We start from the raw sequence: 20,491 nt of genomic DNA, 5'->3' as shown, positions 1-20,491 counted from the left end.
AAAAAAAAAAACCCAAAGAAATTGAAATCATTCTGGAACCACACAAGAGAATGAAGTCTTAGAGAGTTTGAGTAGCATATTATAAACTCCAGTTTGTTAAACATATAAGTTCACAGGATCACAGATTTTTTTATAAAGACATGTTGAGTGTTTTTCATGGAGTTTTCTCCTCTGTGAGAATATTATCCCTTGAGAGATCAACTTGCTATATAGCTAATCATGTATGTGATTGGCATATAGTGCTTGATTGTCATTTTTGTTTCATTTTATACTTAAAAGAGCACAATTTCAAATGTTTTACTTGAAAGAATAAATGTCTATTTATATATATATATTTTTTAAAAATAAGTACAAACTCATAAGTCTCTGGACACCTTCTTCCACACCAGCCCCATATGTAACACACAGTCTCTTGTATTTTGCAACTGAAATTTCTATTAATGAAGTAATGTCTAGATCACCATTTCTCAACCAGCTACCAAACTGGGTATTTGATGAAGTATAGATTTTACTTAAAAGGATGCTAGCATAAGTCTTTCTTTCAAATAATGACATCATTGTATGAAATGAGTCCATTACTTGGTTAAAAAGAACATGACTAAAGGTTAGGTTCCCTGGGGTAATGATGTCCCCTGGTTCACATGCTCTACTAACATTTTCTCTTTTTTATTTAATAGGGACAGAAGATGTCCTATGGAAAGCCATGTGGGGACCAAGATTGCAGTAGAGGCTGTACATGCTTTCCTGAGAAAGGAGCAAGAGTAAGTTGCTTATTGCATTGTTGAAAGACAAATAGTCACAGGGGATGTTATTTGCTTTATCTGTTTCCTTTAAAATTAAATAGTGTAGAATTTGCTCTCATGACCTCATAGAAAAAGCAAAGTGCTGAGAGCAAACTGGAAAGTGCTTTGCCCACTGCTAATAAGCAAAAAGAGAGTGGTCAAACCTCTGAGGGACTATGAAGAGGTTTCCATCACTGACTTAATGCCAAGGCTCCCCCACAGTGTCATTGGAATGTCTCCAAAAGCTAGTTAGCTTGTGCAGAACCAGATTATGATAATGTTTGTAGATATGTGGAGAATTTCATAGCTCATTTATATCCACTTAGTTTCTCCTTGCCACTCTAGGGAACAGGTGATCCAGTTTTTATCTACAGATTGGGATGCAACTTGTCCCAAATCACTGGCTTAATGGGGATAGAATGAAGAATATAGGGACGTTGTAAAGTCCAGAAATACAGGCAACTATAAAAATGGTTTGCAGACATTCTATTAAAATAAAAGGTATGGTTTAAGATACATTTTACAAATCTATAGAAACAGCCATGCAAATTGCAATAAACATAGCATTTTTCCCTCAGTCCCTATATACACTTAGCCACAGTGTGATTTCTACCAAATAGACCTGTGTCTTTAGTATATAACATAGAAAATGTATTCAAAGACATTTATTCAACTAAAATTATAGGTATTCCTCAGAACTTACGGCTGCTGTGTAAAATTCAAATCATCTAACTTCTAAAATTATGTTATGTTTGCATTCTCATCAGATTCAACTAAGACAAAGAACTTATACTGTCAAAGGAAGGTGGTAGCATAGAGAGGTCAACCAAACCTTCAAAAACATAGTCAAAAAGAGAACATGGTGACCGCTCCACCTTCTTTTCCATTATCTTCCATTTGCAGTAAAGTGAAATGTCAAACCCTGCCAGAATCTGAAGGAAAAGAATAAAAAACCATCTCTTCATCTGAAAGGATTGTGCCCATTATACATTAAGGACATGAACTTAGAGAATCATGAGCTATCAGAAAAGGAATGCATTTTATCTTCATCTTTTCCCCTGATTGTACAGAGGAAACAGAGTTAGAGGGACAATGACTTCCTGGGGGTCACAAAGCAAATTGATGGCAGATTCCTTTTGATGTCTTACCTGTACACTTCACTCACTCGAAGACTCTTCCTGCCTTCTAGTGAATCTATGTTCATTGTAGCTACCAAGGCCAATGCGTTATTTTAAAAGGATTTTTATTGCATTGATTTATTTTGTTGGAGGGCACTTCATGCATGTGGAGGTCAGAGAATAACAACTGGGAGTGAGTTCTCTCTTTATTCCGTTTGGGTCATAGCGATGGAACTCTGGATGTCAGTCTTGGCAGAAAGCACCTGTAACCACTGAACCATCTCATTGGCCCCAACTGGCTTTTAATCATGTGCTAGAAGTAGAGACAAAGCAAAGACTCACTTGATGGTTTCTTAGCACCACTACTGTTTTTGTGACATTCTTCTGTATATAATTAATATTGTATACATGTCTATACCTGTCACTCTCCACCTTTTAAAATCTATTTCTCAAATAGAATTAAAAAGTGTTGGCAGGTGTGTGTGTGTGTGTGTGTGTGTGTGTGTGTGTGTGTGTGTGTTTTCAGTTTTGTTTTTGGTTTGGTTGTTTGATTTATTTTTTGGTTTTTGTTTGTTTTTTGTTTGGTGTGTGTGTGTGTGTGTGTGTGTGTGTGTGTGTGTGTGTGTGTTATCCATAAGGACTTTTCTTCTATCTCTAGTTGAATGAATGTTCCTTTTGTTAGTGACTTTACTTTGTTCTGTATGTCACTCTATAAAGGCCGTGCTTTCTTGGCAATACTTAAACTGATTTCTTTGTGCTGAGAGCTACAAGAGTACTAAAAATAAGAATTATTACGTATACATTTTAAGTTTCAAAACTGCTGGGAAAATTACCCCCACAAAGTCTCTTCAAATTTTTCCCCATTCACTTTGTATCTGAGCGTGCATGATGCCAGTTTTCGTGGGTACTTGACAGTTTTGCTAATATGAGTGATATTTATCCCCATTCACTGACAATCTGTGAATCTCAGCACATGTCCACATATTTACTGAAAGTTTGCCAGTCTTCTGTGAATTTCCTGCATGTATCCTCTAACTGATTTTTTGAGGTGATGATTCTTACCCCTAGGAAGAAATGTTAAAGAAAAATGCCCTTTGTGGAAGCGGTTATGATGTGAAGTTTAACAAAATCCTGATGGATTATGGTGAATAGCAAATGATGAGTGGACCTCAACAATTAGGGAACGTGGGAGCCCTAAGGCCACTTGTTGCACTGGGATCATTTAATAGTGACTGATCTGAAATGGGGCCCATCCTGCACCAGGCACAACTTGCCTGGGACTACCCCACTGTTGAACCTTGGCTGGAGTTGGATTTTTTCCAAGATTCTGTGAGGAGTCCTAATTAAGGTTCCAAATATCTGGAGCTCAAGTCTGCCCTCTCCCTTGCAAACATGAGTGGCTGGATGGAGCAGGGATCAACTCAAATGAACTATCACTGTGCAGAGTGGCGTTGCATCATTTAGAAGACACAGACTACACAGTTAAATGTGTTCTTAATGTTTCTTTGTGATCTCTGGGATTTCTGAGACTATCAGTCTTACTGAATTGCACCAACCTGAATTTTATGAGTCAAGAGTAAGAATGTTAAATTTTTACAAACAGGTAAGGCCCATGCTCTTTGAGACAAGCTGTGAACATAAGTGCTTAATGCATGAAAATCACTGCATCCTGTTTTGTCACCCTCCCAGCCCTCTTAAGTTCCCAGGGCCAAGCAGGATTGTTTAATGTGGCTTCGGCACTATTAACCATGCAGGACAACTCTTGGTCCGCTTTTGTGCAGATGTCAGAAAGATTTGAGACTGTTTTCCTTAGCTGAGCAGACAGCCCCATTTGGATTTCAAGCTGTTCCTCTCCAGCTGGGAGGAGAGCAGAAGATTGGATCAACTCCTGAGCAATGCTGCAGCCCCTGGCAGGCGCCTCCTGCCCTGAAGAGACATCAGCTACATAACTTGCTGGGCAGTGTGTACTTTTCCTTTGCCAAAGGCCTCTTGAACTGGCTGGGACATTTCCACAACACCTCACATGCCTACAAACGGGAATCTATCCCTTTTTGGCTGCAACTAGAGTGAACTGATGTCCCCAAATTATGCCATGCCTGGTTAAAAACTTTAGCCAAAAGTGGGAGAACTGTACTTTCTAAAGCATCGCTGTGTTTTTTTTCCTAGAGACTACACTACATCACTTGCTTAAATCCTGTTACAGAAATCTTAGCCTACCATAAAAATGACCATTTTTAAATGATGGCATATATTGCCTTGTATTAAATAAAAATGTTGCCTTTAAAACAAAACTGGATATTTAAATTTACATTTAATATTTGACTTTCACATTTCTTTCTTGGGAATAAGTTTTTGTTATCCAGAAGAATCATTTTTTTTTTTTAGTTACTCTCGGTTTAATTTTTATTTTGTTTCCCTGCCATTTGATTAATCAAATCATTTTTGGTTGTCAAATGCAAATCCAACCCTTTCATTTTATCTTTACAGGATTTGAAAACTGCTTCTGCATTGTTGCCTATTGTTGCTTATTAGTGTGTATTTGCCTGAAATTAGGGATAGGAGTAGGATGGCTGTTGTTGTTGTTGTTGTTGTTGTTGATGATGATGATGATGATGATGATGATGATGATATTTCAGAGTTTTACCTGTTTTCACAGACTCCTGGTTTTTATGTACAACATGGTAAAGCCCCCACTATCCACAGTATCTAAAGGATCACTAACATGAAACTTAACAGGATGGTGATGAAACAATAGGGAATGTAGTAGGTTAAATGCAGGGGTGTACGGGATACAGAGGGAGGAAGGAGAGAGGTACACAGCCATTGGTTACTTCACAAAAAAATGGAAATATGTCTTGCTAGCCATAGCAGAAGTCAATGGATACAAGGAATACCAGATGTTCCCAGAAGAATAAGTTGGCTAACTACTGGGTCGGCAGTGCATCTGGGTTCCAAACGCCATGGCAACCATATTTTGTGACAGGAGAAGCAGCAGCAGAAGGATGCAGATTGACAACAAGAACGAGTCATTTGGGAAACTCTCACTTCATAAACTCTCAAGCTGGGTAGGATATGACTTCCCAAGGGATAAAATGAACAAATGACTTTTACCTAGGGAAATCCAAGCATTCTCTGTAAATGACACATCAAACAGTTCCTTACACTGGAAAATTAGCAGCCATTCCTGGGTTTTCATGATAATCTGTTTCATAAAGGACTGAACAACTGACTGTGTATAGTTCCTCCAGTCTGGCTTAACATGTCCTGGGTTAGCTGTGAGATCTCTATAAAGCCACACTATCTCCTACCCAGAATGCACACAGCAACACCAAAAATAAGGCTCTGGGGCAGGCATTTCCTCATGTTTATTGGATCTCACTGGTTGTCAGGGTTTCACATTCTGGTGCTTATTGTTTGCTTTCCCTAACTACTCTGGGGTTTTTATTTTACTTTGGCTTTTCTTTTTCCTGCCACTTCTTATTTTGTACTTACAAGAGATTTTGTCACAAGAGTTTTCTTTAACTACCAGCAATCTGCTCTTTCACCAAGATAAGAGCATTCTCAAATCATAATTTTTTTGACATTGACTCTCCTTTCCACCAACTTTTTCCTTAAAGCCTCTTAATCTTGGACAAATGTGATGGGCTTCCATTTCACTTGTTTCTTCCCTTTTTGGGAAATGGGAAAAGTCAAGGCTTAGCAGGGAAGTATCTACTCGGTGGCAGTAGGGAAGGGAGGTAGGGCAAGTCCTTCAGTAGTTACATATGATTATTTAAGTTCAGGGTAATTGATGATAATCTTAGAAGTGAGTGTCTGTGCTCTGACTCAAGGTGCATTCATAGCCAAGCAGATGTTCACAGATGATCTTAATCATTTCTTTGATCATATTGGAATATACATGACATTTATTTTTCTTACTGGAAGGGAGGCTCCTACTAAAAATAAGCCATGTAGCTGGAGGGGTAGGTAAATACATAGTTATACAGACAAGGAGACTGCTTTGGCTCTCTAGAGTCCTAAGTAGTATAAGCCAATTTTTTTTCTCCTCTGAGGGATTCGCTATACTTCTCAGTAAAATGAGAACAATGAATTGTGGAATGGATCTCTAAGGACCTACCGCCTCCCATGATCTAACTTAGACACCTGTTACTGTGCTCTGAAGTTGTGTTTGCCCAAGAGTGTCCATAGTGCTTTCTAGTATTTCACTGAGATATGAAGAACAATGCTTAACAGTGTCTTGATTTTTGGGTGGCTTTAAGAAGCTGCCTCAGTCTTAAGTCACAGGCACTGGTGGTTTTGTCTGTTTTTGTTTGTTTGTTTGTTTGCTTGGGGGCACTAGAGTTCAAATCCAAGTCTCCACATCTGCAAGGCAAGTGCCTTTTATCATTGAATTATGTCTGCAACTGCCGTGCCCCCAACCATTATTTCTTTCCTGCTGCTACTGGGGGCTCTTAACACTGAAGTTTAGTGATTTAAAGATAGTCAAAGGGATTGCTATTTACCAGAACTATATACAGTCTCTCCTGCCTTGTTTAGGAATCATTCTGTCTACAGTTTTAGCTTTGAAATTCACTCTTTCTTCAGCAAAGCCTTATCCTTGTAGTATTTGAATACATCTGATGAGAAGGACAAGAGTCACCCTACTCATCTGAAGAGTTGTAGGCCCAAGACATTTGTCTTTAGAGACTGCTCAGTTTTTGTTTCACTGACTCTACTAATCCATTTGCCAGAGGCAATGGATATCAAACCATAGATAACCATCTGTACATCAATCTGTGACATTTCCTTTCATCTTAGAATCTACCTTCTTTGTCCCTTGTCAGTTACTTACCTCCACTTCTGTCTTTGTTCTCTTTTCTGACTAGTCCCTATTTTCTTCCTCCAGACTTCCCTCACTCTGGCCTCAGTTTTTCTAACTTTCCATCTCTCTTTTCCATTCTCCCCATCATGACCTTCTCACACAATATCCCTCTTCTTTTTTCTATTTCTTGAGATTGCTTCCTACATCATCAGTCTATGCCACTATCTCATTTTTCTTTATCATCAAAGAAGCATAAACATTTCATAATCAGGGTATTAGGAAAGAGTCCTTAAAATGCACTTTACAAAAGCATCTCATTTCTCCAAAGATTTGAATGCTCAGAATCTAGATTAGTGGACTTCAAAATTTGGAATTAGAGGTAGAGAATGCAAGACAATACACTAAGTGTACAAAAAATATTATATTAAGATTATGGTAAGAAAATCTAGAAAGATACTAAAAGTCTAAGGCTAAGGTTATGTGGTTGAAAAAGAAGGGATGCATGATAGCATGCTGAGACCCCAAGTTTGATTCAGAGCCAAGGAAGAAAAGAAGGAATGGGGGAATGGAAGAGGATCCTACCTGTCCTGGCTAATTTTATATCACCTTAACACTAACAGGAATCATCAGAGAGGAGGGAACCTCAATTAAGAAAATGCCTCCATAAGATAGGGCTGTAGAAAAAAATCCTGTAGGGAATTTCCTTAATTAATGATTGCTGTATAAGGACCCAGTCAATTGTAAATAGAGCCACTACTGGGCTGGTGGTCCTGACTTCAATAAGCAAGCAAGCTAAGCATGCTATAGGGAGCAAGCCCATAAGCAGCACATTCCATGGCCTCTGCATCAACTCTTGCCTCCAGGTTCTAGCCCTGTTTGAGTTCCTCTCCTTTCTTCTGATGCTGAACAGTGATATGGAAGTGTAAATCAGATAAACCCTTTCCTCTCCAACTTGATTCTGTTCCTGATGTTTCAATACAGCAATAGAAATCCTAACTAGAACACTGCCCTGTAGGCTTAGATTTTTGCAAATCTACTTTATTTAGGATTTTTGAATACTTTAATCTCTCTTCTAACTCATCCACTAGAGGTTGGGGAGAAAGAAGGTTAATGGGGAAAAGGGTTCTTGGAACTGTTTAGAAGTAGTTGTTTGGGGGCAATTCCACTCTTTGTCATCAGGATACCAGCATACCAGTCCAATAGCAAACACTAAAAATGAATCAATAGCAGTGGCTCAATCCAGCACAAAAGCAAGGGTCCACTGAATCCACATGAGTCAATAGAAGTGGCACGAATCAGCCAGAATACCATGAGAATTTCTTTGGCACATTTCTCTTTAAGTCATGAAGACCAGCAAAGGCCAACAAAGAAGCAGGACCAGTGAAGCTTTACACAGCTGGCAAAGAAGCAAAGCACAAGTGACCTCTCACTGTTTGTGGGGTTCCATCTATATTCTTCCTAAACATTATGTGCCCTCTCAAAGGTCCACTTATATGTGTTTATTTCATGTGCATGTACAAAGAATAGAACAGATAAATGATTTATATAATTACTAATATTTTATTATCAAACATACATCAAAGAAGCATGTCTTCAATGCTAGGCATTGAGCATAGAGATTTATGGATGCTAGATAAACACTACATGCCAACTCCAAAGTTACTTTATTAATTAACTGAGGGGGCTGCATAGTCAAAGGGCTTTAGAGACTCCAGGTTTAGATTGTCTCTTTTCTACTCATGTCTCCTTTTTGCCCAAGAAAATTTTGAGTACCCCAGTCAAATATATAGTATATAATATGTAACATGTAATATGTAGTATAAGTATATGATATGTGATTATATATGATATATGATAATCATGAAGACTCTTACCTTAAAAAATTCCTTATAAATATTATTTCACTATTTATTAAAGATTAAAGCAAATTTGCAATATAATTACATGGGTTTGCTTGTTTATTTTTACATAAAGAAACAAATATCATAAAGAAGCAAATATCTTTGCTGTATATTTGATACTGCAGGATATAGACTATGATGGTTTATCTCTGGGAATGTTTGTGAGAGACCATCTAGGTAAATGGTGGCGGGAAGACCCACTCTTCCTGACAGAATAGAGAGGAGAGAGCATCTGAGCATCAAGATTCATTGACCAGTTTCCTGACTGTGGGAACAATATGACCACCCACTTATTGCCTTTGCCTCCACACCTTCTCTACCAGGAGAGACTATAACTATAAGCCAAAATAAACCCTTCCCTAAATAGTTGTTGTTAGGTATTTTGTCACAGTAATCAGACAAGTAACTGATCTATAGAATATCTTCAACTTTTTTTTTCCAGAATTGATGGATATTTTAATTTTATAATTGTCAATGCTGAGAAAGACCATTTCACATAAATAGTACAAATAAGTGTGTGTACAGCCATTTCAAAGATTCTTGGAAATAATATCCTAATCCTAAGCCAAAATTCAGTTAATAACCCTTTATGAAACTAAAGTCGATAACTCAAGCATTGATTCTAAGAATCAAACATTCTGCCACAATAAATTCAAGGATACAGACTGAAGAATTGTGGTAAGACATTTAAAATCTGTTTCTTATAATTAAATCATTCTATAAGGGCTAAAAAGCCTTGTATGTATATGAAAACACTGCAATTCATAATGTATAGTAATCTTGGCCTTGGGCTGAGGTGATTCAGAAAGCATCCATTAGCACTGTGTGGCATGTTCAAGGCCTAGTACAAGTGTTATGTGTTCAAAATCAAGACTGTAGTGAAGGTGTGTGATCCACAAAGAGGAGTGCTGCTAGTAACATCTCAGATTTATTATGTATTTGATTCTGAATTAAAATTTTTTGGTCTCTATGAACCCATAAACCTTTTCCACTATTGTTAAACTTTCCCAATCCCCACATTCAGTTATAACCCACGATTTGAGAAGCTGTGGCATAGACCATTCTTAAACTTTTCGGGGGTGGGGGAGGCAGTAAACAAGCAAAAAACTTATGTGAAAGAGAAAAATAGCTATCACCAGATTGTTTGTGCTTTCCATACAGAATAGTAATGTAGTCAAACTTGAAGCCTCACCTGACAACACCATGTAAAGCAGCATAGAGAAGTTGAAATGAGACAGTAAAGATACTTTTTTAAGATTACAGAATCCTAATTGTCATCAGAGAGGCTTTACCCAGCAGCTGATGGAAACAAATGCTGAAACCCAGAGCCAAACATTAGGTGGAGCTTGAAGAATCCTACAGAAGACAGGGAGAAAGGATTTTCGAATTCAGAGAGATCAAGGACACCACTTGAAAACACATAGAATCAACTAACCTGGGTTCAGGCTCACAGAGACTGAACTGACAACCAGTGAGCCTGCATGGGACTGACCTAGGCCCTCTGTATATATGCTACAGTTGTGTAGCTTGGTCTTCTTGTGGGACTCCTAACAGTGAGTGCAGGGGATGTCTCTGACTCTTTTGCTGGTTTTTGGGACTGTTTTCCTGCTACTGGGTTGCCTTGTCCAGCCTTAATATGAGGGGATGTGCCTAGTCTTACTGCAACTTGATATTCCATGTTTGATTGATAGCCATGGGAGGCCTGCTCTTTTTTTAAATAAAAATGAAGGAGTGGTAGATGGGGATCAGGGCAGAGGGGAGGTGGGGACTTGGACTAGAAAGAAAGAAAGAAGGGAGCAGAAACTGTGGTCAGGAGGTAAAAAAATATTAACACCCATATGTCTATATGCATAAAATTATATATATACATATATATGTGTGTATATATATTGGCATATATATATATATATAGGCATATTATAGAATTTCAAGTTTGGAAAGGTTGGATCCAGCACCCATGTTATAAATTGTAATTTGAAAAGAGTTTACAGATAAAACTGGGAATATTCTTCTCATGTTAAATATGAAGGTGCTTAGAAAAAAGTATCTGAAAGTTAAGAGACCTCCTAGGGCCTCCTTCAAGTGACATAGCTGAGGCTCTGAACCAAGTATCTCATCCCCCACACATCTTGTTCTTCTTAACTACATCAAATGGTTCTTAAACCCATGTCCATAATCATTTCAACTCCCTGCCTCATCCACAGTGCTTAGACTATTGTGAATGCTTGGAGTGAAGAGAATATGCTTAGACACAGACCAGATACTAACAAATCAATTGCCTTTCTTTTTCTACCCCAGTGAGCAGTAACTCATACCGCTAGGACAACATCATATATTGGCTGCATTTTAAAGTATTTCCTAATATTTCTGTCTATTAAAAGGCTAAACAAATGAACTTCTTGCTTAAGGATAGCCTGGTTTTCCTTTGTGATGGTAAGTTGGGGGGGGGGATCGTATCATATCTCACAGCTCCAAGCAGGTCTTTTCCTCTTTGCAGACCACTCACTATATGGAATTCTCTGGAATGGACTTAAGAATATGGGATAAAGTTACTGAATATGTGTGAGAGAAGTTATTTGATATCTCTTTCAGGGGGGATCATGTATTCGTGGAGGTCTTCCAAGAATGTTCAACAAAATTAATTGTATAACATCTCTCTTGCACACTAGTAAAAGTCAATGAGAAAATGTACATTACTTTGCAGAAACTGTATTTACTGTCATCTTTTCAAAGGGGGCTTTTATTTTAACAAATGTGGCACCTGTCCAATTATTTAATGAACTCTTCCACTTAAAAAAAAATTACAGAGGTGGATATCCTAGGCTAGATTCTCTATTTCATTTTTTTTTCATTGAGTAATGTGCAGTTCAAACCCACTAGACAAACATTTATGAAGATGTTCAGGGAACTAAATATTGGTGCAGACACTGTAGGCAGTGCAAATAAATTACAAGCACCAGTCCTTTCCTCAGTGAAGAGACCATGAAGTGCTTACCTACCTGGCAATGTAGATGGTTAGAAGTCTAAAGTGCAGAGCACAAGACTCCCTTAAAGCAGAGAGATTGGTGTGATATGGCATAATATGGTATGATTAAGAAACTTTTTAAAATATTGCTACAAAATGTTTCTTTAGGAAGGTTAAGTTGATGGGAGGAAAACAGGCTGGATTGAAATGAAAGACATAAAGGACAAATACCATGTTCCTTGTTTGTTGGGTGGCATGTCCAAAACCTCTAGTGTAGAGAAATGAGGTTTACAATGTCTGGGGTTCAGATGCTAAATTTCTCTGGATAAGTCCACCTTATAGAACACACATACATTCACCTGAATTAGCAATTTGATGGAGCTTGGCTTCTATGTAGATAATGTTGTTACTCTTTGAATGCTCTGAAAAAGAGTGCTAGTTCCTTTCCCTTACATTCATCTAAACCCTTCAAAGCATTGCGGAGTTCCCACTGATCCCATTCAAAAGCATCCATCTTCAAGCCAAGTGGAATCCACATCACCGAGGTAGACTGGGAGGTGGCTTTTCTCTATGGAACACTTAAACCTCCCAAAGATTTTCTGTGGTATCCAGGGAGAAAGATCAATTCAATGCTTTCTCCAAGGTCATCTGTTTCCTACTCAATGAATTTTGTTGTGGAGTCGTTGAATGAATAATAGAGTTTGGCGCATCTTGTGGGGTCTTTTCATATGAAACAGATTTTAAAGTTTGGTTCAGTGGAAAAAATCAGCCAAGAACATTAGTCCCCTTGTAACACTAATATGGTCTGTGACCACAGCAAGCACATAGTGTGACGTTACTATTTTATTTTTGAAAAAAAAAAATGAAAAGAAATGCTCATTTCTTTATCCTACAGGAAGATTAATGTATGTGATCTATTATCATTCATATCAAGGAAATAATGGTTTCTGTTCCTGTGCATGTTTTTGCTTGTTCAAGTAATTGTAGTGACTTGGCATTCTCCTGCTTTAGTTGGGTTCTCTCACAGAGCTGACACAAGTCAATGATTTCTGTCCCTTTCCCGTGGTGCTGGGACAAATGCCAATTAAGCTTTGAGAAAAGAAGGGAGCTATAGAGAAACATGCTATGGGGCATGGCACAGAGAGAGAGGTAACCAAGGTTTAGGAGCCAGGTTTCCCCAGAGAGAGACAAAATGAAAGCAAACAAAAGGAAGACACAGGTCTAAGCAGGCTCCCAGACAGGGCCTCTTTGCTGTAAGAATGGAGCCTTACATTTCATAAAGCTCAATGAAGGGAAGAAGCCAGGAGTTAAACATGGTCTTTGTAATACAATTGAAAAATTATTAACCAAGCATACAGAGAAAAAGCTACGCATATGGTGAGTAACATTTGTTGTTCTTAAAAACCTATTTAGGCAACTCTGTGAACTAAAATATGTTCCCAAACCTGTCTAGCCACATAGATAGTAATATTACTCTCCCAAGCCACAAAGGTACCAAAAGGAGCTCAGAAAAAAAGCAGAGGGAGGCTTAGCAATGGGAAATCCCACAGAGGCTCAAAGTGTCTAACATGCTTTTTGAAGCATGTGACAGGGAGTTGAGAGACCTAGTAAAATTTATTATCAAAAAGGCAGGCACTGTGGCTTGTCCAGAATAATAATTTAACTTCTTCCTGAGTTACATGCTTTAAGTAAAATTTAAAGAAGATTGAGCTCCAATAACAGGAGGGTCTTCCCTGCTCCACTCCTGTAAGGATAAGGAGCTAGATCCCTTCTTCCCCTATTTACAACTGTATGACAAAGCCCCAGGCTTATAGTTAGACTTGCTCCATCACTGCCTCCATGAAGTCTGCAAGACTCATGACAGGAATCTGAACCAACCCTAAAATCTGCACATAGTATTCACAACATCCAAAGAAATCCTCACTTCAAAGACTCCCCCCCACCCACCAAACTGCTTCTAATCCCACCAGCAGCTAGCCTCACAATGTTTCCTGCCTGCCCATCAGGGATTTCAGGTCACCTCTCAGGTCAGTGTCAACCTTCTGAGATAAGGAGATGTGACAGCTGATCTCAATAGAGGTGGTAGTATTTTTCTGCCAGGTCATGCTCCCAGGGTGGCCCTGAAACACTGACCTGGTGGACCTGCTGCCCTAACTTGCCCACCTGCAGCCCAAGCCAGACTGGCCCTTGGTCCTTAGTGGTGGAATAAAAACAGTTTGGAAGAAATATGACAAAACAAACTCAGCCTGGGAACTTGGCACCAGTTTCCAAATTGGAAGTTCTCAAACATCTCTTGTCCCCTTCCCAAAATGTATACCTCAAGAAAACACATAGGGCATTTAAACAAACAGGACAGATGTCAAGATAGATGGACACTTTAGGGATAATATAGTCTAAACTTTGCATCTTATGTGGGGAGACCAAGGCCCATGGTGGAAATGAGATCTTGTAGCGCCCCACTCGACCAGCAAGGAAGACTCGAACAACCGGATCCTTCTCAACAGCCTTTATTGCAGAAGTGCTCTTTTAGTTTTCAGGAGGAGACCCTGAGTGCCCAGGGCGAGCTGCTTATACACCCTCAGCCCTGGGCGTGGAGATACGCGATTGGTCAGAATTGCAGTGCCTCATTAGCATACCACATTAGCATACCCCGCAGGGAGGGGGTGATTGGTCAGGATTGTGGTACCCCATTAGCATACCCTGCTCGATTGTGGAACCTCATTAGCATGCCCCGTTCGGGAGGGGTTTGGCGCCAAACTGAGACACATGCAGCAGTGCACTATTTACTAGTAGCCAATACCGGAGGCCGAGGCAGGCACCATCTTGACCAGCCGAGTAGGGTCGGTGGCCTACAAGATCTAAACTCTGAAGAATGTCTAAAAACACCTTTTCCTTCATTATGATGACCAGATGAAAGTGTGACCCGAGTGTGAGTGAGGGACAAAGAAAAATCAACAAGAGAGAGGAAAAGAAAGAAAGAGGGAGGAGACAAGAGGAGGAGAGAGAAGAACAATTATTCAATTCCCAGCAAGGAAAGATATGAGCAGGAATTCATAGTAGAGAGCAAATAAATGAATCTGTAAGTATAGCATGCATTCAATTCTAGTGGCCAGATAGCATTTCCATTTCCAAGGGACTCAGGAGTACCTAAATCATGACAGGGAAATTCTTCTTCATGAGAGTCAGATTGAGGATGGTAGTTGAGAGCATAGACTTTTTGTTGGAGTCAGGTAAATCAGTCCGTTAAGTCCTGCCTCTACTATTTACTAGATGGGCTCTCAGTAGTTCTCAACAAGAAAAAATGCCCCAGGGAACATTTATCAATATCTAGATATATTTCTGGTTGAAGCATCTAGCTGCTAGAGTACATGGAGGCTGTAGAACCCCTTATAATGCAAAGTCATACAATACAGGACTGTCCCAACCCAACCATTTAGTAGTGGCAAGGCTACTTGGAAATAATAGTACTCTCAAAGGACTGCTTTGATCATTAAACATGCTGACATACATAAAACAAAATCTTTCTCATTAATTATTGGGTAATCCTGCCAATACACATGTTCAACTCTTTCTCCTGCATATCTCCTTGGAGGGGTTGTTCATAATCAAAATCTCCATTTTTTTAAATATTCTCCCTTTATCCATTCCCCTGTTTTAAAAGTCAGAAGTCCTTTGAGATAGGACTTAGACTTTCTAGTTCTATTTTCATTTTACTTAATCTGCCTTCAACATTAGAAAAGCCTTTTTGGACTTAGAGAGATGGGTTAGTGGTTAAGAGCACTTGCTGCTCTTACAGAGGATCCAAATTTGATTCTAGCACCTGCATGGTGCAGCTATCCATAGCTCCAGTTTCATGAGATTTGATGCCCTCTTTTGATCTGGTGTGCTATTCTGACCTCCACAGGTATCAGACACTTATACAGGTAAAACATTTACACACAAAATAAAAGAAATAAATCTAACAAAAATTTTGTTTTTGTTTTTATCTCTCTTAGTAAATCAGGAAACAAACAAAAAACATTTCAAAACATGTTAGAAAAAACTTTCAAGATTCCTTTGATTCTCCTACCTTTATGGAACAAGCTTGCCATCTCTTTTGCTTAAAGAAGCAAAGAGCTTAGCCTAATTTGTTTGTGGAAGGAATTAATAAATTAATAGTTAGGATGCAAATTAAATGATATGGTGTATATAAGATGCTTAGCATGCATTAAACATTCAATAAATAGACACCATCACTACCATACTACAATTGTTATTGTAGTATGTCAATGTTACTCACACTATTATTAGTCTCCTTTACTGGCTTCTAAGTCATTTGAGATGAGATTAATATCTATTTTGGTCTGAATCTTCTTATGCAGACTTTTACCCAATAGAAGATATATGTCTGGAGATATATACATTACACATATCCAGAAAATAGTTTTCCATGGGCAGGAGTAGCTGATAAGTGCATAAGATAAGGAGACTGGAGGAATGTCTTGGGGAAATAAGCATGTAATGAAAAGCTTAACTAGGGTGGGGATGGCTAGAGGCCCATGGTAACAGGGTTCCAGAAGGGAGTTAAACACTAGCTATTTGAACTCCCTTTTTCATTAAAAAAAAATGGGACCATAAAATGGAGGGAGTAGTCATCCCTACCCATTAATCATGCCACTACCTTTCCCCCTGGGTTTGGAGAAGAAATTGGATGATAGCCAGATGTTAAAACAGAATCGTGCTTATCTATTGTATTTGACAAAATGCACAACATCAATTCACTCTTCTTATAATACTGTAGTAACTATATTTTTACTCATCTTGAGCAACTTTATACATTTTTCAGTTACTATGAACATCTTTATAAATTTGCAAATGGAATTTATATTACCCTGAGATTATGGTACCTTGGGTGATACACATTAGAAAACATACAGAAGTCAAATTTTACTAGAAAACTTATGAATATTCAAAATATGTTTGGTGTTGATGATCTAATAACATAATTTGTCAGTATTTTGAGTGAGAATGGGGTGATTACCAAATAAGATCTTTGATCCAAGTTTCTTTTACCACCAAGATTAGAATAGCTAGCTTTTATAATAATTCAAGCCATTAAGTACTGTCAAGTATGGCATTACATTATTGCATTTTCCTTTTCCTCTTACCACTCATGTACAAAAACTTGACAAGTTGTACCTTGGCTTTCCAATGTTATTAAATAAAATCCATGATTCTAGTTCATGACCATCCAAACCGTAGATCCCTGCTTGCTTGTTATACATCTGATATGCAGTAAATAACTGGTTTTCTGGGTGGATCAGCCTATTTGTACATTGTTAGGTGGTTCCTGACCTAGTGTAGAGAAAAAAAATTGTAATCTGTCTTACATGAAAAACTGAAATGGAGGAAATAAACCCACAAATCCAAACTACTCACTTTGAAAGGAATAATTAGAGCAGCTGGCATAACTCAATGGTAGAGTAATTCTATAGCATATGCTAGGGCCTAGCTCCTATTTCTGTCACTGGAGTGGAGGTAGAATGAAATTTTGGTAATATTCTTTCAAAACGGCATTTTCCCTTCCTTGAATTTGAACTTGCCAAACAACTCAAAGTTGTTCTAAATACTAACTTAATTGCTACATGTTCTTAACTTTTAAGGAGCAACAGCCTTGTATTTAAGCCTTCCAGATGATAGAATAGATGAGAGAGAGAGAGAGAGAGAGAGAGAGAGAGAGAGAGAGAGAGAGAGAGAGAGAGAGAGAGAGAGAACCCTTCCCCTCCCAATTCCCAGCTTCCTTATTAGGGATAAAATATAGGACCTTAGGGTATATTGGGAAAGTGCTCTACCCTACCCCTTCATGACTTCCTCTTGATTGAAGTGTTTGTGAGGACCAAATCTTGTGAGAGCTACTAGAGATGATTTTTGCTATCTCTTTCATCAGCACCACCATCATCAATGATAAATGTAACACATAACAAGAATTTAGTAATTTTTGTTACGATGTATAAATAAAGCTTTGTCTCTGTCAGATGTTGCACTAGGTATATAATCTCATGTAATTTTTAATGAAATAGAAGTGTCAGATTATAGAATTTACCCTTTAAAGGCATTCAGTTTGATGTGGTTTAGTATGTTCATAAGACTGTACACCTGTCATAACCCACTAATTCTAGAATACAACATCACCTCATATCATTTTAATTTTCATAGCAGCCTTTAAGTGCAGTTACTTACTTAAAACCCCATTTTACAGAGGTTTCAACTGTAATTTATAGTGTTTAAATAGCTTGGCAGATTCCAACAGCATATAGGTGATGGAGCTGAGCATCAAAGACAGATGTCTCTGGTTCCTAAACTCATGCAACTCCCCTTTTAAACTTCCTTGTCTCTCATTTGTGCCATGGAGCATTCTTATTCTTGTTAATAATGATACAAAAGGGCAGACATATTTTGTGTCTGTGTTGACTTCTTGGCCTCTTTTTTATTTGTTCCTGAAGAGACTAATGGATTTAGTAGTAGTAGTAGTAGTGGTAGTAGTAGAAGTTGTTGTAGTACTAGTTTTTGTTCTATCCAACCACACATATCTGGCCTATATCACTTCATATAACACACAGATCTCCTGAAAAAAATAAATCTCTCTGGGATAGTGATATGAATTTGCATAGATTCTCTTAAAGGTATGGTTTTATTAGTTTGTTTTAAATTTTTAGATTTTTAGGTTACAGACTGTTTCAGTCTGTAACTTAGGCTGTCCTTCAACCAAGGCAAGCTTCCTTTTTCAGCATGGTAAGTGCTAGGGTTATAGAAATGAGCCACCACATGGCAAAGAGAGATGTAGAAAACCCCAATTTTCTAGATCTTCCAAGACCTACTTTCAGTCACCTGTATATCATTATTCAGTACAATGAAAAGAACAGAATTACACTTTGTGTTTGTGTGTACGTGTGTATGTGTGTGTGTGATGTTTTGTTTAACAAATACAGGCAAGATATTGTAGCATATAATCACTGTAAAAATCATTATTAGAGATAATTGTACATACTTTGTTTCTTTCTGTCTTTGCTGTCTTGTGTATGTCACACAGCCACTTTTATTTTATTTTTATTTATTTTAAAAATTATTTTTTTATTTTTTATATTATAGTATAATTATCACATTTCTCCTTTACTTTCCTTCTTCCAAGCCGTCCTATATATACCTCCTTGATTTCTTTAAAATTTATTGCCTCCTTTTTCATTAATTGTTGTTATATGCATATGTGTGTATACATATAGATTCATAAATACAATCTGCTCAGTCTATAATGTTACTTGTATATGTGTTTTCAGCACTGACCATTTGGAATTGGATAACTAGTTGGTATGCTCTTCCCTAAGGAAGACTATTTTTGTCACTCTCAGCATTTCTTAGTTGCCTATAGTTCTTTGTATAGAAATGAGATCACCTGGACTTTTGACTCCATCCAAATGTCTATTGTTATTGTCCTTATGTAGCTCATATTTAGGAAGTCATGTTGGTGAGACTGTATGGATGTTGCTTCTTACATTACTAGGAAATACAGTCTCACAACTAACTCCATGTTCCTCTGGCCCTGACAATCTTTTTGCCCTCTCTGAGCTGTAGGTGCAAGAGTAATTTTGTAGATCCATTAGAACTGTTCTAGAAAACTCTGCATTTTTATTAGTTTTGGTTTTCTGTAATGATCTCCATCTGTAAGAGATGTTTTTTGGATATGTGGTAAGGAATTCATTTATCTGTGAGCATAAGGACAGGTTTTTAGAATGTAGTTAGGGTTTATTCTGGTTTAGTAAAGTAGTGATTTGTAGGTTCTCTTCCAAAATCCATTACTTCATTAGCCCTGAGAGTTGACTAGGTTTCTAGTCCCAATCATTATTTCCCTCATGTTCAGCAGGTCTTAGGTCCAATTATAAAGCTGTTGATGTTGGTTAAGATCAAAGTGTAGGTAATACTACTACATTCTTAAGGTCATAGTGCCATGCTAGCTATTGTTGAGGTACATAAACATCATAGCTTGAGTGGATTTTGATTACCTCTCTCTTTTAGAAGCTTGTACAGTACCTTCTGGTATTATGAAAGCTAATTGTCAGGGATGAGACATTCAGATCAGTTTCAGTTCATAAGTCTTTGAGCCCTGTTTCTGAAGTAAATAGTATCTCCAGAAACATGGACTTGCCTTACACTTCTGGAAGTGCAGCCAAAGGCAATGTTTAAGGAGTCTTTTGTACACCCCTGACCAGCAACTCAAAATATGGCTGGGGTATATTTGTTTCATGGTCTTTGTCTCTTGGAGGGAGCATTGTCAGCCCAAGTGGGAAATTTTCTTTTAAACTATATATGTATAATTATATGCAGATTTGTTTGTATCATAGTGGTTTTTTTTAGGTAGATAGTTTGAGTTTAAATTTTGAATTCTGGTCTGGTTACCCCATGCTAATTATATAACCTTGGTCATTTAAAAACAATAAGCCTCAATTTCCTCACCTGAGAAAGAAATACAACAATAGCACACATCACTGGATTGCTACAATATCTGAATTGAATGAGCATAGTAAATGTCTCTCAAAAGATGGTAGATAGTAGCATCCATCAGAGAGTGGATAAAGAGGGACATGACAAAAACTCATCATGTTACATGTCCTGGGCTCTCCCTAAGATGCCTACCTCCATGGCAAATATATATATATATATATATATATATATATATATATATATATATATATATCGTATTTATTAAGCAAGGAAGTACCTGTCATGTAGTATACCAATCAGGTTAAATTGTTCTACAAATTCTTGCCAATTTAATCAACTAAAAGCAGAAAGATCATTTTTGGCATTAAATCCTCTTTGAGAAAAGTAGTCATGTCATTTTTCCATCTTTAAGAATTAGCAGTGATTCTCAGTTGCCATCAAATAGCAAA

The 20,491-nt window shown here is 37.8% G+C and overlaps 1 protein-coding gene across 1 annotated transcript in view; it reads left to right on the top strand.

Annotated features, from left to right (window-relative positions):
• Window positions 1-20,491, top strand: part of Col4a6 (collagen type IV alpha 6 chain) — a 299,929-nt gene that overhangs the window by 144,335 nt on the left and 135,103 nt on the right. The window contains exon 3 of the mRNA XM_034485264.2: window positions 678-761. Coding sequence (XP_034341155.1) covers window positions 678-761 — 84 coding nt within the window. The remainder of the gene's footprint in view (window positions 1-677; window positions 762-20,491) is intronic.

Source organism: Arvicanthis niloticus, chromosome X (genome assembly GCF_011762505.2).
Source record: "Arvicanthis niloticus isolate mArvNil1 chromosome X, mArvNil1.pat.X, whole genome shotgun sequence".
NCBI classification, from domain to species: Eukaryota; Metazoa; Chordata; class Mammalia; order Rodentia; family Muridae; genus Arvicanthis; species Arvicanthis niloticus.
The sequence above is the reverse complement of the archived record's forward strand: the minus strand, read 5'-3'. Positions and strand labels throughout refer to the sequence as shown.